This window comes from Nerophis lumbriciformis, linkage group LG27, assembly GCF_033978685.3.
Source record: "Nerophis lumbriciformis linkage group LG27, RoL_Nlum_v2.1, whole genome shotgun sequence".
NCBI classification, from domain to species: domain Eukaryota; kingdom Metazoa; phylum Chordata; class Actinopteri; order Syngnathiformes; family Syngnathidae; genus Nerophis; species Nerophis lumbriciformis.
In genome coordinates, this window is record NC_084574.2 from 20,861,820 (window position 1) to 20,885,591 (window position 23,772).

Below are 23,772 nucleotides of genomic sequence, written 5' to 3' on the forward strand. Positions count from 1 at the left end.
GAAAGTGACCGTGGAGCAAAATTTACGTTAAAGCATATCTAATACAGAATATCTGGACAACTCGAAAGTGTTAAAATGTTCATGTTCCCCCTTAATTCTTTTTTTTAAGCACATCCGACTGTAAAATAGTACTGTCGTTTTACTGTCGCCCTCATACTTTGTATGTTTCCTCATTCTGCAGGTTTGTCAGCACCACAGTTCCATTTTAACAAGGGTGTGGTCAGTGAGGGGGAGGAGCTAACTGCCAAATGCACTGCACCGGGTGAGACGGGCTCCATTATTTTCTACTTCTATGACAACTCCAAGGAGATCCGGGAGGAGCGGGTCAACTCCAACATGTCAGAGGTCAAACTTCACTTCAACAGCGTTGGCATCCACAAGCTGTACTGTTCCTACACCATCCCCGTGACGCCGGACTCCTTTCAGTCCGACAAAAGTCAACCACTCACACTTACCGTCAAAGGTGAGGGGGGACTTCAAAGCCCTTGTCTTTACCAAGCCTTGATGTCCGCTAACTATCGGTCCAACATGTTTCCCATAGAGCTTTTGATCACGCCGGTTTTGGAGATTTTCCCGAACAACAACATCTACGAAGGAGACAGACTTGACATCTTGTGCACTATCAGAAACCTTGTGTACAACTCCGGGAATGTCCACCTCTACCTGAGCCGAGGGACCCAGCTTCTCAGCAGGGGGGACACCAACGTTAACCACAGCATGATCGCACTGGCCAAGGACTCTGAGGAATTTGAGTGCAGACTGGAAATGGGGAAGGTCGTCAAAGTAGACACAAAAAAGGTTCCGGTGATTGGTAAGTCAATTCTATACTTTACTGTATGTCGACACGACAGTGACGTCACATCATTGTCTCCGTAGAGCTCTTCTCAGTGCCCACTCTGACGATGTCTCCCAAAGAAGTCTTTCACAAGGAAAACATGACATTGACCTGTAAAAGTAGCAGCTATGCTTCAGAGAGGCTCCACAGGGACCAGTTGACCTACAGTTTAGATCCGCCAGGAAGCCTTCTGATACCAAAGATCACTGGAGTCTTTTTTGTCAAGGCTTTGCTCTATGAGTTCAACTACACCTGCATAGCTCAAGCAAAGGGCATCCGCAAATACAGTAAACCGTTGACGGTCCGTCCTAAAGGTGAGCATGCAGTTTTCTTACGTATTTAGTCTCATGTAAAATGTTGCCATTATTGTTTTTTTTCTTCATTCTCTCTACTTTTCTATTGTTTAAAAAAACATAATTGTTTTTTTTAAATGGCGCTCTGAGGGAACTATTTATATAACCTTAAGGATGGGTACCGAATTCGGTATTTTTAGGTACCAGTGGCGGGCCGTGCGTTTCCCACCTAGGCCTTCAGTGATGTCCAACTTAAATAATTACCTCTCAAAATACTATCATTTGTATCACCACATGACCATTGCTGGAGAAATACTATACAGAAAAACATTTCCGCACTACTGGGTATTGAAACACCTACATTTCCGCACTACAGTATATTGAATCACCTCAACAGTGTACAAAACGGGTTCTTTTCTGGCGCATTTAAAAAACCAATTAAAACATATCTTATGTGGTACTGTCAAAATTAAAATTGCAAAAAACATATTAAAATTGAAAAAAATTCATATTTGAGCTCACAATTTGTAGCACCTTTTCGACGCCGTATAAGCCAGCGGTGCCCCTTCGTCGTCGGCTTATTCGAGTGGAAATGGCGAGCCTTTCCCCATTTCATCGCCAGAACAGCTGAGCTAGCTCCCGGGGTCGGGCCGACATCGTCTCACAAGATGTAGTTTCTCTTTAAATATCCTTCTTGAAAATGGCCTTGCAAATATATATCTGCCACCTAGTCAACGTTTTGTTCTCCTTCCCGCTTCCTGCTAAATTGAAACTTGTGAATGGATGCTCACTTTGGAATGACAAGTGAGTATCCAATCACAGTCTCGTTAACATCAGGCTACCTAGATAGGCTACTGTCAACAACTTGTGATCTGATTGGCTATCACAACTGTCTATGAACTGTATGTGTTCTCAAATTCATGCGCCAACGGTCCTGATGAGTATCCAATCACAGGACGCGTAAATGTCACGTTCAACGTGAGGCCAGCTAGAAGGCCTTACTGACAACAACTTCTGATCTGATTGGCTATTGAAATTATCTATCAACTGTATGTGCATGTTCTCTGTATGCCCGCATTGTTGAGTCTAAAGGCTCCGGGCAGATTTGGTACAGCATGGCGACACAGCACTGGAAGAAGCATAATATGACATAAAGAGAATATGAATACTTTTAGATATTTAGGGAAAGTAAATTAAAAAAAATTTTTATCTTTAATTACGATCATGATTTCTGATTTTGTTAGGCCAGCAGAGAAGGCCTTGCTGGCCCTGACACCACACTACTGATAGGTACCAACCGAACTCAATCAGGACTACCGTGTACTAGGGTTGTACGGTATACCGGTATTAGTATAGTACCGTGATACTAATGAATCATTTTCGGTACGATACGCGCCCTCGCCGAAGTCACGTCGTGACTTTGCTGGTTTGCGAGCAGAGGAGCATGTTCGGCAGCGCACAGTCACAGAGTATTTACAAGCAGACACAGTGTGTAGACAGAAAAGGGAGAACGGACAAATTTTGGCTTAAAAACTAACGATAAAGGTGAAGTTATAACACTGAAACGCCCTCAGGAAGAGGTGCTTTAAGACATGGCTAGCTAGATAGCGGCTAAAGTCCATCCGCAGTCGGCAGTGTTTTAGCTACTTCTAAATCACTAATCCTCGTCTCCATGGCGACAAATAAAGTAAGTTTCTTCCAAGTATCATCCCTGCAGGACGAGGAATAGCTAAACATGCTTCACTACACACCGTAGCTGACCGGCGTCACAATGTAAAAAAACGCCATGGGTGGATCTACACCTGACATCCACTGTAATGATATCAGTTACAAACACGTATAGAGTCGATACTGTGATTACGTCAATATTTTTTGGCATCACATCTTCTTTAGTTTTTTTAAAATGTATATTATGTTTATAAACTCAGGAAATATGTCCCTGGACACATGAGGACTTTGAATATGACCAATGTATGATCCTGTAACTACTTGGTATCGGATTGATACCCAAATTTGTGGTATCATCCAAAACTAATGTAAAGTATCCAAACAACAGAAGAATAAGTGATTATTACATTTTAACAGAAGTGTAGATAGAACATGTTAAAAGAGAAAATAAGCAGATATTAACAGTAAATGAACAAGTAGATTAATAATAAATTTTCTACCACTTGTCCTTAATAATGTTGACAAAATAATAGAATGATAAATGACACAATATGTTACTGCATATGTCACCAGACTAATTAGGAGCCTTTGTTTGTTTACTTACTAATAAAAGACAAGTTGTCTTGTATGTTCACTATTTTATTTAAGGACATACTTGTAATAAGAAACATATGTTTATTGTACCTTAAGATATTTTGTTAAAATAAAGCAAATACTGAAATTTTTTGTGGTGCCCTTTATTTAAAAAAGTACCAAAAAGTACCAAAATAATTTTAGTACCGGTACCAACATATTGGTATTGTGACAACACTACCGTGTCCAAATAAAATCACACGGTACCGTATTTTGATATCTTTGTTGCATATCCAGTTGCCGACTTGACACCGGCTCAAGCACTTGGCAGGCAAACGGGCATACTCATAGCAGACTGCCTCTTAATAATGTTGCGTCGTTGTCCATGCCAACAAAGCAAGCATGCCTCATTGAAAACGCTCAAAAGTAAGGCACTACTTTTCAAAATGCGTTAGCTTGATGCTAATTCATATTTAAAATGCCATACAGGTGCTACTGATTATGGGTGCGACGGCACAGGTTACCCACGTTCTTGGACACGGTTTTCAGTTCTGTTTCGGTACGTTTTCTATGTGTAAAAACTTGTTTTCCTCTTAAAGTTCATTCTTTATATACAGCAAAAACTGCAATCAGCGGTAAGATATCAGTGAAGGACTGAATATTATACTAAACGACAATATCAAATAGTACATGTTCTTGTATTCCTTGATTACTCAGTGTGTATTTATCACCAGTGGTTTGGCATCCAGCAAGGCGTGACACAAAGTACTTTCAATGTGTCGGTCTAACCTCAGTGGCTCTGCTAAACTGCCCTCATCCGCCATCTAAAGTCTTGCAATTACTAGAGATGTCGATAAATGCTTTAAAATGTAATATTGGAAATTATCGGTATCGTTTTTTTTATTATCGGTATCGTTTTTGTTTTGTTTTTTGTTTTGTTTTTTTGTATTAAATCAACATAAAAAACACAAGATACACTTACAATTAATACACCAACCCAAAAACCTTCCTCCCCCATTTACACTCATTCACACAAAAGATTTGTTGGTTTCTGTTTTTAATATTCTGGTTCCTACATTATATATCAATATGTATCAATACAGTCTGCAAGGGATACAGTCCGTAAGCACACATGATTGTGCGTGCTGCTGGTCCACTAATAATACTAACCTTTAACCGTTAATTTTAGTCATTTTTATTAATTACTAGTTTCTATGTAACTGTTTTTATATTGTCTTACTTTCTTTTTTATTCAAGAATTTTTTTTAAATTTATTTATCTTATTTTATATATTTAGTTTTTTCAAAAAGGACCTTATCTTCACCATACCTGGTTGTCTAAATTAGGCATAATAATGTGTTAATTCCACGACTGTATATATCGGTTGATATTGGTATCGGTAATTAAGGGTTTGGTCAATATCGGAATATCGGATGTCGGCAAAAAGCCATTATCGGACATCCCTAGCAATTACAACTAAATAAAAATGATGATAGTTAAATATGAAACAATGGACACTTATTACGACATGAACACACACAAAAGTACAAAAAATTGGTACCGTATTGGATCAAATGCGAAAGGTAGTCATCCCTATATGACATAATGTTTACTTCCTGTGCATGTCGATTGCTTGCATATAAAATAATTGAATGCAATAATAATTGAATTGATCAGCATGTTGTTCTTGTTGTCCACTTTAGTAACTGTCTCCACTCCAAGGATATCAGTGGTAGGCAGGGCTGTGCTGGGAAGACCTTTCAAGGTCCTCTGCCAGTCAGACGCCGGCAGCCTGCCCATAAACTACACCCTGTTTAAGGAGTACGAGGAACTGAGCAAAGCGAGCGTCAAACGTCCCTTTGAACAAGCGCTCTTCACCGTCACCATCGACAGGCCGGAAGATATCAACAAATTCATGTGTGAGGCCAAGAACAGTCCTCTCAGCAGCTCAGAAATCCCTCTCAGCAAAAGACTGGATGCAACTGTTGTTGGTAAATATTATTAAGCATAGTTTGACTGTACATTTACAATGTGAACACACTGCCACTCAAATAATGGATGAATCAAGACATGCTATGCTACTGTACGATAGTTCCCTCTGCGTCTGAACCATTTTGCATACAATGACATGTTGGCTTGACTGTGCCCGAGTGCACAAAGCAAGTTCCTGAAAGGCATGCTTGGATATTTACGTGAAACAATTACAAGCAAGAATCTCAACCAACACCTTTAAAATAAAGTAGACAAAGGGGTTTGTGTGTAGAAATTTAAAGAAAGTTATGCCCCCGCCACACCTCCCGTGAGTTTTTACTGAACAGATGGGACTCTATGCACAGGAGGTGCATAGAGTCCCATCTGTCCAGCAAAAACTCACGGGAGGTGTGGCGGGGCATTCATGACATCACGAACTTCAGAGGCTGCAATATGACAACTGCGGATCAGAGTGCGACACTGGCAGAGGAGCTTAACTGTTTCTTTGCCCGTTTCGAAACCCCCCAGCGACACTCATCTGCTCCAGCCCTGCCCCCGCCCCCACCGGGCTCAGGCGCCACTCCACTCACTGTACAGGAGCACAGTGTCAGACGAGTGCTCCTGGCTGTGAACCCCAGGAAGGCTACCGGACCAGACGGAGTACCTGGAAAGGTGCTCAGGACGTGCGCCCACCAGCTCGCTCCCCCCCTCACCAGGATCTTCAACCTCTCCCTGGCTCAGGCAGTCATCCCATCCTGCCTGAAGTCATCTACAATAATCCCGGTGCCGAAGAAGTCTCCCATCACCAGCCTGAATGATTACCGACCAGTGGCCCTCACTCCGGTAATCATGAAGTGCTTCGAGCGACTTGTTCTCCAGCACATCAAGGACCATATCCCTCCAGACTTCGACCCCCACCAGTTCGCATACCGGGCGAACAGGTCCACAGAGGACGCCATCGCTGTTGCTCTCCACTCTGCTCTGAACCACCTGGAGCAGCAGCAGAGCTACGTCCGGATGCTCTCTGTGGACTATAGCTCTGCCTTCAATACAATAATCCCGGACAGACTCTGCAATAAACTGGACACTCTTGGGCTCCCCCCTCTCACAAACGCCTGGATAAGGGACTTCCTAATGGACCGACCCCAGAATGTGAGACTTGGCCCGCACCTCTCATCCTCCCGCACGCTGAGCATCAGCTCCCCACAGGGCTGTGTGCTGAGCCCCCTCCTCTACTGCCTTTACACCCATGACTGCAGTCCGGCCCACAGTGACAACCTTACCGTCAAGTTTGCCGACGATACCACAGTGGTCGGGCTCATCTCCAGGGGTGACGAGGCTGCCTACAGAGAGGAGGTCCTGAAGCTGACGGCCTGGTCTTCGGAGAACAACCTCGCTCTCAACACCAGCAAGACCAGAGAGATCATCGTCGACTTCAGGAGGAGCAGCACCGACCCTGCCCCCCTCTACATCAACGGCGAGCGTGTAGAGAGGGTCCACACCTTCAGGTACCTTGGAGTCCACATCTCTAATGACTTCTCCTGGACAGTCAACACCACATCAATCATCAAGAAGGCTCAGCAGCGGCTACACTTCCTTAGAGTCCTCGGGAAGTACAACCTGAAGCCTGACCTGCTGCTGACCTTCTACCGCTCGTCCATTGAGAGCCTGCTGACCTACTGTATTACGGTATGGTACGGCAGCTGCACTGCAGCAGACAGGGAGAGGCTGCAAAGAGTGGTCAAGACGGCTCAGAAGATCATCGGCCGCCCTCTCCCCTCTCTGACGGACATCTACACCTCCCGCTGCCTCAACAGAGCCAGTGCCATCATCAAAGACAGCACCCACCCTGGCTCTGACCTGTTCCACCTGCTGCCCTCTGGGAAGCGCTACAGGTGCATTAAAACCAAAACAAACAGGCTAAAGAACAGCTTCTTCCCCAGGGCCATAACCATCCTGAACGGACTGCCCCATTGTCCCTCATAACTGCCTTCTCTTCGGTGCAATAACCCATTCCACCAACCAACCTGTTTTTGTTTTGTTTTTTCATGTATATATTCATTTCACACCATATTCATTGCACTTCTACATTTTTTAAATTTTTATATATTTGCACATTGTTTTTCTAGCATGCACACATCGCACTGTATGGAATGGCCTCAATCTCGTTACCTTGCGTAATGACAATAAAGCTGATTCTGATTCTGATGATGCTGGAATGGTTTGAGGAATATACGAAACTAGTGAAGTTGGCACGTTGTGTAATTCGTAAATAAAAACAGAATGCAATGATTTGCAAATACTTTTTAACCTATACTCAATTGAATAGACTGCAAAGACAAGATATTTAATGTTCGAACTGAGAATTTTTTTTTTTTTTTTTTGCAAATAATCTTGAACTTAGAATTTAATGGCAGCAACACATTGCAAAAAAGTTGTCACTGGCAATTTTACCACTGTGTTACATGGCCTTTCCTTTTAACAACACTCAGTAAACGTTTGGGAACTGAGGAGACCGATTTTTTAAGCTTTTCAGGTGGAATTCTTTCCCATTCTTGCTTGATGTACAGCTTCAACAGTCCGGGGGTCTCCGTTGTGGAATTTTAGGCTTCATAATGCGCCACACATTTTCAATGGGAGACAGGTCTGGACTACAGGCAGACCAGTCTAGTACCGACACTCTTTTACTATGAAGCCACACTGTGGTAACAAGTGGCTTGGCATTGTCTTGCTGAAATAAGCAGGGGTGTCTATGATAACGTTGGTTGGTTGGCAACATATGTTGCTCCAAAACCTGTATGTACCTTTCAGCATTAATGGCGCCTTCACAGATGTGTAAGTTACCCATGCCTTGGGCACTAATACACCCCCATACCATCACAGATGCTGGCTTTGCTCCAATAACAGTCCGGATGGTTCTTTTCCTCTTTGGTCCGGAGGACACGACGTCCACAGTTTCCAAAAACAGTTTGAAATGTGGACTCGTCAGACCACAGAACACTTTTCCACTTTGTATCAGTCCATCTTAGCTGTGCTCCGCCCCAGCGAAGCCAGCTGCGTTTCTGGGTGTTGTTGATAAATGGCTTTTGCTTTGCATAGTAGAGTTTTAACTTGCACTTACAGATGTAGCGACACAGTAGTTACTGACAGTGGTTTTCTGAAGTGTTCCTGAGCCCAGGTGGTGATATCCTTTACACACTGATGTTGCTTTTTGATGCAGTACCGCCTGAGGGATCGAAGGTTCATAATATCATCGCTTACATGCAGGGATTTCTTCAGAGTTTCTGAACCTTTTGATGATATTACAGACCTTAGATGGTGAAATCCCTAAATTCCTTGCAATAACTGGTTGAGAAATGTTGTTCTTAAACTGTTGAACAATTTTCTCAGGCATTTGTTGACAAAGTGGTGACCCTTGTCCCATCCTTGTTTGTGAATGACTGAGCATTTCATGGAAGCTGCTTTTATACCCAATCTTGGCACCCATTTGTTCCCAATTAGCCTGTTCACCTGTGGGATGTTCCAAATAAGTGTTTGATGAGCATTCCTCAACTTTCTCAGTCTTTTTTGCCACTTGTGCCAGCTTTTTTGAAACATGTTGCAGGCGTCAAATCCCAAATGAGCTAATATTTGCAAAAAATAACACAAAGTTTACCAGTTCGAACGTTAAATATCTTGTCTTTGCAGTCCATTCAATTGAATATAGGTTGAAAATGATTTGCAAATCCTTGTATTCTGTTTTTATTTACCATTTACACAATATGCCAACTTCACTGGTTTTGGGTTTTGTACATCGATGACCTCTGACCTCACAAATGATCTGGATGATTAGACAAAAAGATCCCACCAACAATAATAACATCTTGCAGAAAGTTGTTGCAAGATGTTGTTAAAACTGCTCATAACACCTCCATAGATTCCCAAATAAGGTATATCAGTTCTTGTAAGTATGTCTTGGTGTTCCCATACTTGAACCATGTTTTGGGTAATCTCCTACTCTCTTTGATGCATGTCTCGTTCTTTCGTCCTCAGTGCCTCTGTCACATCCCACCCTCACCGTCATCCCCGTTCTGCCAGAAATTGCTGAAGGAGATCACGTCTTCATGATATGTAGCGTTAAAGGCACCCCGCCCGTCACATTTAAGTGGTACTATGACGGCAAAGACAAGCCGATCTTCACCACCACCTCGGACAAAAACAACACGGACTATCAGATCCCAGCGCTGTCCAAAGAGCACAGTGGTACCTACTACTGTGAGGCCATCAATCACGCCAACAATGTGGTCCGGAGCGCACCGATAATTATAGAGGGTAAGAATGGTGTTTCTTCACTTCAACATTTCAAATATATTCTTATTGTCTGCTTCACAAGCACAATAGAGTCACGCTGGAAAGAAGACCAGTGTTGATTAAGACCTGGTTGGTCAAGTCTTGATTTGTTTTGTAACCTATTTCTTTCAGATGTGAAACACCACACCTGTTATTATCATAGGGAGGGTTGTACGGTACTAGCATAGAACCGCGATACTAATGAATCATATTCGGTACTATACCATCTCTAAAAAGTACCGGTCCCCCACCACCTTTTTTTTCAACGGGCATGAAGGGCGCATCATCACGTAATGACATTGCTTGTTTACGAGCAAAGGAGCATGTTCGGCAGCGCACAATCACAGAGTACTTACAAGCAGACACAGTGTGTAGACAGAAAAGGGAGAACGGACGCATTTTGGCTTAAATACTTACGATAAAGGTGAAGTTATAACACTAAAGCGCCCTCAGGAAGAGGTGCTTTAAGACATGGCTAGCTAGCTAGCGGCTAATGTTCAGCCGCAGTCTGCAGTGTTTTAGCTACTTCTAAATCACTAATCCTCACCTGCATGGCGACAAATAAAGTAAGTTTCTTACAAGTATCATCCCTGCAGGACAAGGAATAGCTAAACATGCTTCACTACACACCGTAGCTCACCGGCAACATATGTGGATCTACACCTAATATCCACTGTAATGATACCAAGTACAGGAGTGTATCTAGTCGATACTACTTTGATTATGATATTTTTCTTTCGTTTTATTTAAATGTATATTATGTTTATAAACTCAGGAAATATGTCCCTGGACACATGAGGACTTTGAATATGACCAATGTATGATCCTGTAACTACTTGGTATCGGATTGATACCCAAATTTGTGGTATCATCCAAAACTAATGTAAAGTATCCAAACAACAGAAGAATAAGTGATTATTACATTTTAACAGAAGTGTAGATAGAACATGTTAAAAGAGAAATTAAGCAGATATTAACAGTAAATGAACAAGTAGATTAATAATTAATTGTCTACCACTTGTCCTTAATAATGTTGACAAAATAATAGAATGGTAAATGACACAATATGTTACTGCATATGTCAGCAGACTAAATTAGGAGTCTTTGTTTGCTTACTTACTACTAAAAGACAAGTTGTCTAGTATGTTCACTATTTTATTTAAGGACAAACTTGCAATAAGAAACATATGTTTAATGTACTCTAAGATTGTTTGTTAATATAAAGCCGATAATGCAATTTTTTTGTGGTCCCCTTCATTTAGAAAAGTACTGAAAAGTACGGAAATAATTACCGTTACCCAATACCAAAATATTGGTATTAGGACAACACTAATATATATATATATATATATATATATATATATATATATATATATATATATATATATATATATATATATATATATAAATACCAAAATATTGGTATTGGGACAACACTAATATATATATATATATATATATATATATATATATACATATATATATATATATATATATATATATATATATATATATTAGTGTTGTCCCAATTCCAATATTTTGGTATTATTATACAATTTTTTAATGCATTTTATTAGTAGATTTTTTTTAAACTAAAATGTAAAAAAAATATAGTAAGTTGCAATAATTTCCCCTGAAAAAGTAGTGTATATTACTGTAAATGGAAAAACAGTACTGCTGTTTTTATGGTAAAAAAAAAAGGCAGCTCAGTTGCCAGAATTTTACTGTTAAATGTATATATATATATATATATATATATATATATATATATATATATATATATATATATATATATATATATATATATATATATATATATATATATATATATATATATATATAAGCTCAAGGTGTGGCCCCCGGGCCTTAATTTGCCCAGGTCTGCTCTAAAATGTCCAGAAACTTCATTTTGGGCCCAGTTCCTGTTGTCTAAACACAGGTATGGGCAGTGAAAAAGTGGCATTACACAGTATATTGTCTTGACTTTGTTCTCACTGTTGCTGTCTCTGCAGTGCGTCTGGCATCGTGGAAGAAAGCGCTGATCATTGGCTTCAGCCTGCTGGTGGTGACGGTGCTGGTGGTGGTGTGTGTGCTGTGCTTCAGGGCCAAGAGAGGTAGAGAGACTTACAGTCCTCCAGAAACACACACTTCCTTAGTTTGACGTCGTATGACGCCACCGTCTCCCGCCCACTTCCTCCTGCTACTCTCACCTCTCCTCTTTGCTTGTAGGCAAAAGGGAGGCAGCTGCTGAATTGTCAGTGTGAGTTGGCGCCACTACTTGCTTCCTCTTAATGTGACGGATGTGTATAGCTGCGTTAGTTAGCGTATCCTCGGTGTCCGGTGCTGAGATGAGGCGTTGGTTGTGCCTCAATCCACACACGTACATACCTAAAATTTGTCTTTTAAGTGCTTAAGTGTGTTTAGAGTCAGTACACGGATGTTGCACTCAAAATGCCATATATAGTTCATGCAAAGTACGTGTAGACAAGGGTTCAAAACACGTAGAAAAGTGTGTACTTGGTTCCTGAGTGTGCAGATTTTGACAGCGTCGTGCAGTTCCAACTGTCATTGCACACTTAGTGGAAATGACAAACCCAATTTTGACTTCTATTTCTTTTTCTTCTCCTTTTCATTGTTAAATTGCAACCACTCGAGTTAGTCCCTCCCCATTTGCTGCTTGGCAGAAATGGAGACCCTTAAAGGCCTACTGAAATTCGATTTTCTTATTTAAACGGGGATAGCAGGTCCATTATATGTGTCATACTTGATCATTTTGTGATATTGCCATATTTTTGCTGAAAGGATTTAGTAGAGAACATCAACGATAAAGTTCGCAACTTTTGGTCGCTGATAAAAGCCTTGCCTGTACCGGAAGTAGCAGACGAGTAGCGTGATGTCACAGGTTGTGGAGCTCCTCACATGTGCACATTGTTTACAATCATGGCCACCAGCAGCGAGAGCGATTCGGACCGAGAAAGCGACGATTTCCCCATTAATTTGAGCGAGGATGAAAGATTTGTAACTTAGGAAAGTGAGAGTGAAGGACTAGAGGGCAGTGGGAGCGATTCAGATAGGGAAGATGCTGTGAGAGGCGGGTGGGACCTGATATTCAGCTGGGAATGACTAAAACAGTAAATAAACACAAGACATATATATACTCTATTAGCCACAACACAACCAGGCTTATATTTAATATGCCACAAATTAGTCCCGCATAACAAACACCTCCCCCCTCCCGTCCATATAACCCACCAATACAACTCAAACACCTGCACAACACACTCAATCCCACAGCCCAAAGTACCGTTCACCTCCCCAAAGTTCATACAGCACATATATTTCCCCAAAGTCCCCAAAGTTACGTACGTGACATGCACATAGCGGCACGCACGTACGGGCAAGCGGTCAAATGTTCGGAAGCCGCAGCTGCATGCGTACTCACGGTACCGTGTCTGCGTATCCAACTCAAAGTCCTCCTGGTAAGAGTCTCTGTTGTCCCAGTTGTCCACAGGCCAATGGTAAAGCTTGACTGTCATCTTCCGGGAATGTAAACAATGAAACACCGGCTGTGTTTGTGTTGCTGCAGTCGGCCGCAATACACTGCTTCCCACCTCCAACTTTCTTCTTTGCTGTCTCCATTGTTCATTGAACAAATTGCAAAAGATTCACCAACACAGATGTCCAGAATACTGTGGAATTTTGTGATGAAAACAGACGACTTAATAGCTGGCCACCATGCTGTCCCAAAATGTCCTCTACAATCCGTGACGTCACGCGCTGACGTCATCATACCGAGACGTTTTCAGCAGGATATTTCGCGCGAAATTTAAAATTGCACTTTAGTAAGCTAACCCGGCCGTATTGGCATGTGTTGCAATGTTAAGAATTCATCATTGATATATAAACTATCAGACTGCGTGGTCGGTACTAGTGGGTTTCAGTAGGCCTTTAAGCGTCCAGCATTGCACACTCACCATTGTTGATATTTTAAGTGCAACATCTGCCCGTGCACTATATTTTGCTGTACTTGTCAGTATGAACACACTCATGCACTCAAGAGACTAAGTCTGAGTATTGAAATGCACCAATTCAGGCACAGGATGGGTCTCGAATGGAATACTTCCATAAGTAGACTTTGTGTAGCGTACTAAATTTGAACAGTGTTGCCTTGTCCCAAATCCATTACTGTTGTTATGGACTTACCGGCAATGACAAGCGCAATGTTTATTTTAGGTGTTAGTACAGAACCGCGTGATTTGAGACCTAGCACACTTACAAACGTGCACAGTGCACTTATTGAAGTGTTTCATTTGGGACCCAGCACTTGTCTTTGAATCTCGGGTGACTGGATTCTAAGTGAACAGCTTTGAGTGCAGGCATGAGAACACCAAGAAAACATTAAGATTTGATCAAAGATGTGCGCTACTCGAACAAAAGTACTGGAACAATTCTAGGAACTGACAAAATGTAGGACTGATCTCTTTTACAAAATTGAACAGTTTCCACTCTTCTTGTAACATTTTCTACGAGATGGTCGTTTCATGTATTAGTTTGTTGTGAAGTTATTCTTAAAGTGTACTCCTGGTAAATCAAATCAAGTTTCCAATTTGAAATAGTTTTCCAAAATTCCCATGGAAATGTACTGAAAAAATTCTGGAAATTTACCGAAAATGTTCTACTCCTTTCTAAACCTACCGAAAACACACTATAGACTGTAATATTCACCAACTGATGCAATCACAGGCATACTCGATGGAACACTTCATGCCACAACACGTCAAACTGTTGTGATCCCACATCCCTACAGCACAGGGGTTTGCAACCCAAAACGTTGAAAGAGCCATATTGGACCAAAAACACAAAAAACGTATCTGTCTGGAGCCGCAAAAAATGAAAAGCCGAATATAAGTGTTATAATGAAGGCAACACATTATGTAAGTGTCTATATTAGCTATAATAGCCTACTATCAAAATGACTATGTGTCACAGGCTGAAGCAAATCTTCGTTGACAGAAATGTTGAAATGTAATATTTATTCTACACATTTTTACAACATTAGAAAACATTAGTAAATCAGAGGCTACTCAGAAAGTGAGATAACTCCTGGAAATTACTGGCTTTTAATGGCCAAAGGTATAGATGTGTGTGTCCAAGTTAAAGGCAGCCTGTCTTTTTTTAATAGATTTATTACAATCTTTGCAAGCTGAGTAACATTTGCTGTGGTCTGGAACAACATGGCACACAAACAACTATGAGAAATGCGGCCAATATTACATACAGATAATGTGTCATGAGACATGCAAATAAAAATTATAAATAGGGATGTCAGATGATGGCTTTTTGCCGTTATCCAATATTCCGATATTACCAAACCCTTAATTACCGATACTGATATCAACCGATACTGATATATACAGTCGTGGAATTAACACATTATATTATGCCTAATTTGGACAACCAGGTATGGTGAAGATAAGGTCCTTTTTAAAAAAAAAAGAAAAAAAAAAAATAAGATAAATAAATTAAAAACATTTTCTTGAATAAAAAAGAAAGTAAAACAATATAAAAACAGTTACATAGAAACTAGTAATTAATGAAAATGAGTAAAATTAACTGTTAAAGGTTAGTACTATTAGTGGACCAGCAGCACGCACAATCATGTGTGCTTACGGACTGTATCCCTTGCAGACTGTATTGATATATATTGATATATAATGTAGGAACCAGAAATATTAATAACAGAAAGAAACAACCCTTTTGTGTGAATGAGTGGGAATGAGTGTAAATGGGGGAGGGAGGTTTTTTGGGTTGGTGTACTAATTGTAAGTGTATCTTGTGTTTTTTATGTTGATTTAATAAAAAAAAAATTAAAAAAACGATACCGATAATAAAAAAAACGATACCGATAATTTCCGATATTACATTTTAAAGCATTTATCGGCCGATAATATCGACAGGCCGATATTATCGGACATCTCTAATTATAAACAAAGAGGATAAAAGTAAAGGATATTAAATGAGCGCAAATATACCTACAAACGAGGCATAATGATGCAATATGTACATACAGCTAGCCTAAATAGCATGTTAGCATTGATTAGCTTGCAGTCATGCACTGACCAAATATGCCTGATTAGCAACAAGTCAATAACATCAACAAAACTCACTTTCGTGCATTCACGCACAGAATAAAAGGTTTGGTGGACAAAACAAGATAAAGGAGTGGAAGATTTTACTTGTAAACAAACTGTTGGGTCACAGTCCACACTATGGTGAGTTCAAGAACCGCCGAAATTAGTAGGACAAACCGATGTTCACCAAATAGTGTCATCAGTGAAGCATACACACAAACATATTAAACAGTGGTAGTTCTAACAATTGGGAAAGTTTGTGTCATGTTTGTCCTCAAACAAAAAACACACTAAAACAAAAAAAATATATTTTCCCCCCATCTTTTCCATTTTCATTCCTTTTTTAAAAATGCTCCAGGGAGCCGCATGCGGCTCGCTGATCCCCGCTACGGTACTATGCTAAATTACCATATTTTCCGGAATATGGATGAAGCGCACCAGTAAATAGGCCACACCCACTAAATTAAGCCGCAGATATATACGTTGTTAAATAAGTTATTTACACAGAAATATTTTTGTAAACGTGTACGGTAGCTTCACACCTTAGTTGTTTCCAAATGGTGCCTGTAAGACGGCAGTAAACCGCCTAATCAAACAAAACAGAAGTCATTGTCATGGACCCACGAGCTGCGCAAGCCAGCTCTCCAATCGGCTAAACAGACTCAATAACTCCATGGTGACGTTTTTGTCAATTTACTAAAAAATGTATGAAACTGAAACAATACAAAAATATTGCCATTGCAAGTTAATACTAACAGACACTTGTAAATGCATTAGCATCTTAGCTAATGCTAATGACGCTAGCTTCATTGCATTACCATAGCACGTACAAATATGCATGAAAACACTCCTAAAGACATCACACATGGAACGGTTTGGAAAGTATGAATAGTTTTAATATATTGTAAAACTCACAAACGTTGCTTGGAGTAAATAAATAAAGAACCCATACGAGTAGAACGCTTTGGATGTTTAAAAAAAGGAACGGCAATTCTACTTCCGATTTAAAGCACTAAACAGAAGGAAATACTGTAGACGAACTCGTCCAAAAGATGGCACCATAGCACAAACAACAACAGACCTTTTCAATGTCAACACTTGTATTTAATGAAAACTATTTGCATTATGGCCCTTGATAAAGAAAAATCAATAAATTAGCTGCACCGTTTTATGAGCCGCGGGGTCCAAAGCGTACGGTCCAAACAAAACTTTGCAGCAAAACTCAATAAATCCCCTAACTCAATAAAAAAGCACAGACTTTCTATGAACAAATAGACCACACACACATAATAAAAATTAATATATTCCCTGGCTGAACTATGCTATACTGTTCCAACACTAAAAGAACCATTATCCATTTTTCATACTTGAGTCACGTGGGATGTTATTGTTTGGCCACGAGGACAGTAAATGATATCCAGGGCATACTTTCGGTAAATGTCAAAAATTGAGTCATGCGAAAACTGGGCCGTCTGAAAACCGAGGTACTGCTGTATATCAAAATAGCCCCCAATTGTTATGATTGTATGCAGCCCTCTGTGAAAAAAGTTAACATTTTCCATTAAGTGAATGGAAAGGGTGCTGAAAAACTGTATCCTTATTCTAAATCACAGGTGTCAAACTCAAGGCACTTTATAGTTTTTGGCCCTCGAAAGCCTGGAAATTATATGTATTAATAAAGTACTGTAACTTTTCTTACTAAATGTATTGTTTGTTTCTATTTTGGGAGAAAAAAAAGATATGTACTCCATGTAAATGATGTTAACTTAAATATTGTCTAATTATGCAAAAATATATTATCAGACATTCAAACCATTTTTTAAATAGAAATAAATACTACTAATAATAATGATTTCAATGCAAGTTATCCATCAAATTGTGCAATGTAAAAGTAGCGATAGATTTCATGGTAAAATTGTGAAATTTACTGTGATTTTTTTACAGCATTTTTCTCTAAATGAAAAAAACAGTACTTATTTTACTGTAATAAACTGTGGTGCCGTTTTGACATTTACAGTTTTTGATTTGCAGTAAAAAAAATTATTAAAAAAATAGAAATAACTGGCAGCTCAGGTGCTAAATTTTACTGTAAAATTACAGGTTTTTTTATTTACAGTAAAAAAAAAAAAATGTAAATTTAACAGTAAAATTCTGGCAACTGAGCTGCCTACCATAAAAACAGCAGTACCGTATTTTTCGGAGTATAAGTCGCACCGGAGTATAAGTCGCACCTGCCAAAAATGCATAATAAAGAAGGAAAAAAACATATATAAGTCGCATTTTTGGGGGAAATTAATTTGATAAAACCCAACACCAAGAATAGACATTTGAAAGGCAATTTAAAATAAATAAAGAACAGTGAACAACAGGCTGAATAAGTGTACATTATATGAGGCATAAATAACCAACTGAGAACGTGCCTGGTATGTTAACGTAACATATTATGGTAAGAGTCATTCAAATAACTATAACATATAGAACATGCTATACGTTTACCAAACAATCTGTCACTCCTAATCGCTAAATCCCATGAAATGTTATACGTCTAGTCTCTTACGTGAATGAGCTAAATAATATTATTTGATATTTTACGGTAATGTGTCAATAATTTCACATATAAGTCGCTCCTGAGTATAAGTCGCACCCCCGGCCAAACTATGAAAAAAAATGTGACTTATAGTCCAAAAAATACGGTACTGTGTTTTCCATTTACAATAATATACACTACATTTTCAGGGGAAATTATTGCAACTTACCATATTTTTTTTACATTTTAGTTTAAAAAAAAATCTACTAATAAAATGCATTAAAAAATTGTATAATAGTAGTATTCGCTGTTGAAATCAGCCCTCTGGGGCCAAACATAACTGCGATGTGGCCCTCAGTGAAATCGACTTTGACACCTCTGTTCTAAATTGTAGAAAACGGTTGGATAGTTGGTGAATGGTAAAGATTCAGGGGAAACTCAGGAATTTATCCCAAATCCCTATTATTATTGAGTTATCATAGATTTGTCTTAATACATTCGTCCAGATAGTGTACTACACATTTTTAAGCGTGTAAAACTGAATATTGTATTTGGAAAACCACAAGCCAGGTCAATAATAATTGACAATAATATAGTAAATCTATTCAAAATAACATGACTGTTGTTGGTGTGTGTGTAAATTAAAATGATGTATTTATGGCTGATCTTCATGCATGTTAAAAGTGTTCTTAGATGTGTCTCAGCCAATGTTTCATATAGGATTTACAAGTAGTGTTGTGTGTGTGTGTTGTTTGACATGTTGCAGCCAACTGCGAGAGAGATATGATGACCACACATGCATTTATTTGAATCTTGTATAAGTGCCCGACTCTTGGAGGAGCATTGTTGCATTTGTGTTGCTAGGGTAACTTCAACATCCACATAACCAGACGAGCATCAGACCAAACTCATTCTGGGATAACTGAAGACAATTTAAAAACATGTTGAAAAACAAGCAAACAGTCAGAGACTAGTATACAGTATGTCAGAATTTCATCAAAGAAAACAATAGTGTGCAGTGTTTAAACGCTAACACTCAGCCTTTCCAATAGTACAAGTATCATTCTTCTACATCTAAAACTCCCTAAACAAGCAGCTTTATTTCAATATATCCAGTAGTAAAATATGTATATTTTCACTTTTACAGTAACCATCAAAGTCTCCTCTTTACTTTTATATCAAATCTCCATGTAGAAATTGTACATGCACACACAAATATAATATATTTGTTCTAATAAGCCTCCCGAGCTCAGACTTTAAGAGGTTATGATCATTTGTGGATAATTCTTTACTTCATCAAATTTTATTTGTTAATATTTATAATATGTTTTAATTATATAGTTATGGTATTTTTTAAATTATGTTAATATGTAAATTGCCTTTTCTAGGTATTAATGTTCTTCCTCCTATGTACTCAAACAGGTATTGCTATCAAATCAACATCTAAACCAATGATAAAGTAATTGTATACAGTAGTGGTCAGAAGTTGACATACACTCATCATTTCTATCTTGTGTCAGGTGGAATGTTTCTACAACTTGTCTTCAATCATTTTACAATACAAGAATTGGATACAGTTTGCTTTGGATTTTTTCTAATATACTTATGGCCAAAATATCACCCTCTGCTTCAAATATATTTCACTAATACTCAGTTAAAAGTCCCTTAGCAAGTTTTGCACTTTTTGCAGCTATCAACAAGCGTCTGTCATAATTCTGTGACAGGAAATGTTCTCATTCATTCCGAGGTCTTTAAATTCTCAGGGCTTTGAAACAATGCAACTGGACTGTCTGTCATGGAGGCTTGCTTTATCAGTTCATGCTCACAGACTTAGGACAGACCTAGTCTGGTTGGATATTTGACCACTTATCTTTTGGCAGAATTGAAATACAAACCCCGTTTCCATATGAGTTGGGAAATTGTGTTAGATGTAAATATAAACGGAATACAATGATTTGCAAATCCTTTTCAACCCATATTCAATTGAATGCACTACAAAGACAAGATATTTGACGTTCAAACTCATAAACTTTATTTTTTTTGCAAATAATAATTAACTTAGAATTTCATGGCTGCAACACGTGCCAAAGTAGTTGGTAAAGGGCATGTTCACCACTGTGTTACATCACCTTTCCTTTTAACAACACTCAGTAAACGTTTGGGAACTGAGGAGACACATTTTTTAAGCTTCTCAGGTGGAATTCTTTCCCATTCTTGCTTGATGTACAGCTTAAGTTGTTCAACAGTCCGGGGGTCTCCGTTGTGGTATTTTAGGCTTCATAATGCGCCACACATTTTCAATGGGAGACAGGTCTGCACTACAGGCAGGCCAGTCTAGTACCCGCACTCTTTTACTATGAAGCCACGTTGATGTAACACGTGGCTTGGCATTGTCTTGCTGAATTAAGCAGGGGCGTCCATGGTAACGTTGCTTGGATGGCAACATATGTTGCTTCAAAACCTGTATGTACCTTTCAGCATTAATGGTGCCTTCACAGATGTGTAAGTTACCCATGCCCTGGGCACTAATACACCCCCATACCATCACAGATGCTGGCTTTTCAACTTTGCGCCTATAACAATCCGGATGGTTCTTTTCCTCTTTGGTCCGGAGGACACGACGTCCACAGTTTCCAAAAATAATTTGAAATGTGGACTCGTCAGACCACATAACACTTTTCCACTTTGTATCAGTCCATCTTATATGAGCTCAGGCCCAGCGAAGCCGACGGCGTTTCTGGGTGTTGTTGATAAACGGTTTTCGCCTTGCATACGAGAGTTTTAACTTGCACTTACAGATGTAGCGACCAACTGTAGTTACTGACAGTGGGTTTCTGAAGTGTTCCTGAGCCCATGTGGTGATATCCTTTACACACTGATGTCGCTTGTTGATGCAGTACAGCCTGAGGGATCGAAGGTCACGGGCTTAGCTGCTTACGTGCAGTGATTTCTCCAGAGTCTCTGAACCTTTTGATGATATTATGGACTGTAAATGGTGAAATCCCTAAATTCCTTGCAATAGCTGGTTGAGAAAGGTTTTTCTTAAACTGTTCAACAATTTGCTCACGCATTTGTTGAGAAAGTGGTGACCCTCGCCCCATCCTTGTTTGTGAATGACTGAGCATTTCATGGAATCTACTTTTATACCCAATCATGGCACCCACCTGTTCCCAATTTGCCTGTTCACCTGTGGGATGTTCCAAATAAGTGTTTGATGAGCATTCCTCAACTTTATCAGTATTTATTGTCACCTTTCCCAACTTCTTTGTCACGTGTTGCTGGCATCAAATTCTAAAGTTAATGATTATTTGCACAAAAAAAAATGTTTATCAGTTTGAACATCAAATATGTTGTCTTTGTAGTGCATTCAATTGAATATGGGTTGAACATGATTTGCAAATCATTGTATTCTGTTTATATTTACATCTAACACAATTTCCCAACTCATATGGAAACGGGGTTTGTAGTATTTGTCTCTTCCAGACCTTTGACACACTGCTGACACATTCACTGACATTTGTTTGAACTGATGGACACAGCAGTTGTTCACAAATATATTTTCCAACCTGTGTCAATGGACAATTGTCCTGCTCTGATCTTCGCTAATCTCCCATTCAAAGGATTCCCGAGTATTGATCGATCAATGAGGGCTGTCAAACTAAGTATCTAATCCTGCCAAAGACACGACTATTTGCAGTCAATGACAACCACTTTTGAGACAGAAATAAGGCTCAGTCTTGTGAAGTCAAAAACATTCCAAAACTTTTATCAGCACTTATTCAAAGATGCAAGTGGCTAAGTGTACTGTATACAGTTTTAAAGCATTCAGAATTGTGCACCCAATTCTTGTTTTTCAGAATCATTGAAGATGTAGGTTGTAATGTTAGTCCATTCTGGTAAAAAATGTTGCAAAAAGTCATTTAGGGTTCCTAATTTAAGACATTGAGGGCCATATTGTACATAGAAACAGGCTCAATAAGCTGCAACATGCAAAATCTCCCATACACTTGTTGTCTTAAGACTTTTATTTTGAAGACATTCAGCTATTCGATTTCTTTCCGTTGACTTTTTTCTCACCATTTCTCAGAAAGCCTTCGAGCCCTAAATCCGATGATTCTTTAACAGTGAGTCTAACCCGCGACACCGAGGTTTATAACGAAGCCCCAGGTATTTTCTCTTTACTGTTTTCTTGTGTTCCACTGCCTGTCTTCATCGCTCATTATTACAACCATACGTCCTCTCATAGCATGATGTGTGTGGCAGCCATCTTCCCTCCATCATCCATGTCCTAATATGCATGCTCGAGTCATGTTGAACGTTTACATGTTGTGTTTTGTCCCCGACGGTTGGCTTTGACAGTGTGTCCCCAAAGTCTGTATGTTTAATATCGGCATGTATCATACGTGCATTCTAGGGATGGTCTGATCCCACTCAGAATCGGTAATGGCCAAATGTACTCCATCGGAAGACGGAAAAAAATAGTTTATAATTGCTTTAATCTGATCGAAAAGGGCAAATGTAACATTGCGTGACATTCCATAAACAGATGCAGCCATACGTCATCATAAACAAAAGTCGTAATTAATTGGTCTTTGTTTTTAAAGGGGAACTGCAGTTTTTATTGGAATTTTGACTATTGTTCACAATCATTATGAAAGACTTTTTTTTTTTATGCATTGTAAATATTAAATAAATGTGATCAAAGGTAAAGTCTATGAGAGCCGCGTAATTCCACCTACAAAGCCCTTAAAACATCCAAACACCTCCATTGAGGTTTTACTGTATATACATGATGTAATGTAGTAACGGGCACATTTATAATAACATTTCATATTTACTTATGTTGAACATTTTAAGCATACGCGGTGCATTAATACCTTTTGACTAATTTTGTTCATCGCTCATTATTACTCACTGCAGACTTCAAGAGAGCCAACAAACATAATAAAACATCACTTACTGTACAATGTCTGCTGTCATTGGAATGCCAACTGCTGAGATATACATGTATTCCCATTCAGGTGAAAAATGTCTAATAATCCTCACAAAGAAAAAGGGTGGGGGGCACGAGGGGACCATGCACCTTTTCGTGTCGTTTTTGCCATTTTCGGGTCCTAAATGCCTGTCAAAGTGTACCAACTTGTCGGAATACCTACTCAGACGACTTCTGTCCAGGTGAGATGCATGATTTATGATCTAGAACAGGGGTCGGGAACCTTTTTGGCTGAGAGAGCCATGAAAGCCAAATATTTTAAAATGTATTTCCGTGAGAGCCAAATAATATTTTTTAACACTGAATACAACTAAATCCGTGCATTTGTAAGTAAGACCAACATTTTTAGAGTATAAAAAGTTTCTTATTCTTTTTAATAACATTGTTATTCTGAAGCTAACCATCCATACATCCACTTTTCGGGGTCGGGGGGGTGCTGGAGCCTATAATTA

At 39.3% G+C, this 23,772-nt stretch overlaps 1 protein-coding gene across 7 annotated transcripts in view; it reads left to right on the top strand.

Annotated features, from left to right (window-relative positions):
- The window catches only part of pecam1b (platelet and endothelial cell adhesion molecule 1b), a 97,841-nt gene that overhangs the window by 40,727 nt on the left and 33,342 nt on the right, over window positions 1–23,772 (top strand). For 3 of the 7 annotated variants that reach the window (XM_061988403.1, XM_061988404.1, XM_061988407.1), the window contains exons 4-11: window positions 182–463; window positions 542–811; window positions 877–1,149; window positions 5,073–5,360; window positions 9,373–9,651; window positions 11,682–11,783; window positions 11,899–11,929; window positions 22,415–22,494. In XM_061988403.1, coding sequence (XP_061844387.1) covers window positions 182–463; window positions 542–811; window positions 877–1,149; window positions 5,073–5,360; window positions 9,373–9,651; window positions 11,682–11,783; window positions 11,899–11,929; window positions 22,415–22,494 — 1,605 coding nt within the window. The remainder of the gene's footprint in view (window positions 1–181; window positions 464–541; window positions 812–876; window positions 1,150–5,072; window positions 5,361–9,372; window positions 9,652–11,681; window positions 11,784–11,898; window positions 11,930–22,414; window positions 22,495–23,772) is intronic. The other 4 variants (XM_061988410.1, XM_061988409.1, XM_061988406.1 and 1 more) reach the window with 2 other exon arrangements.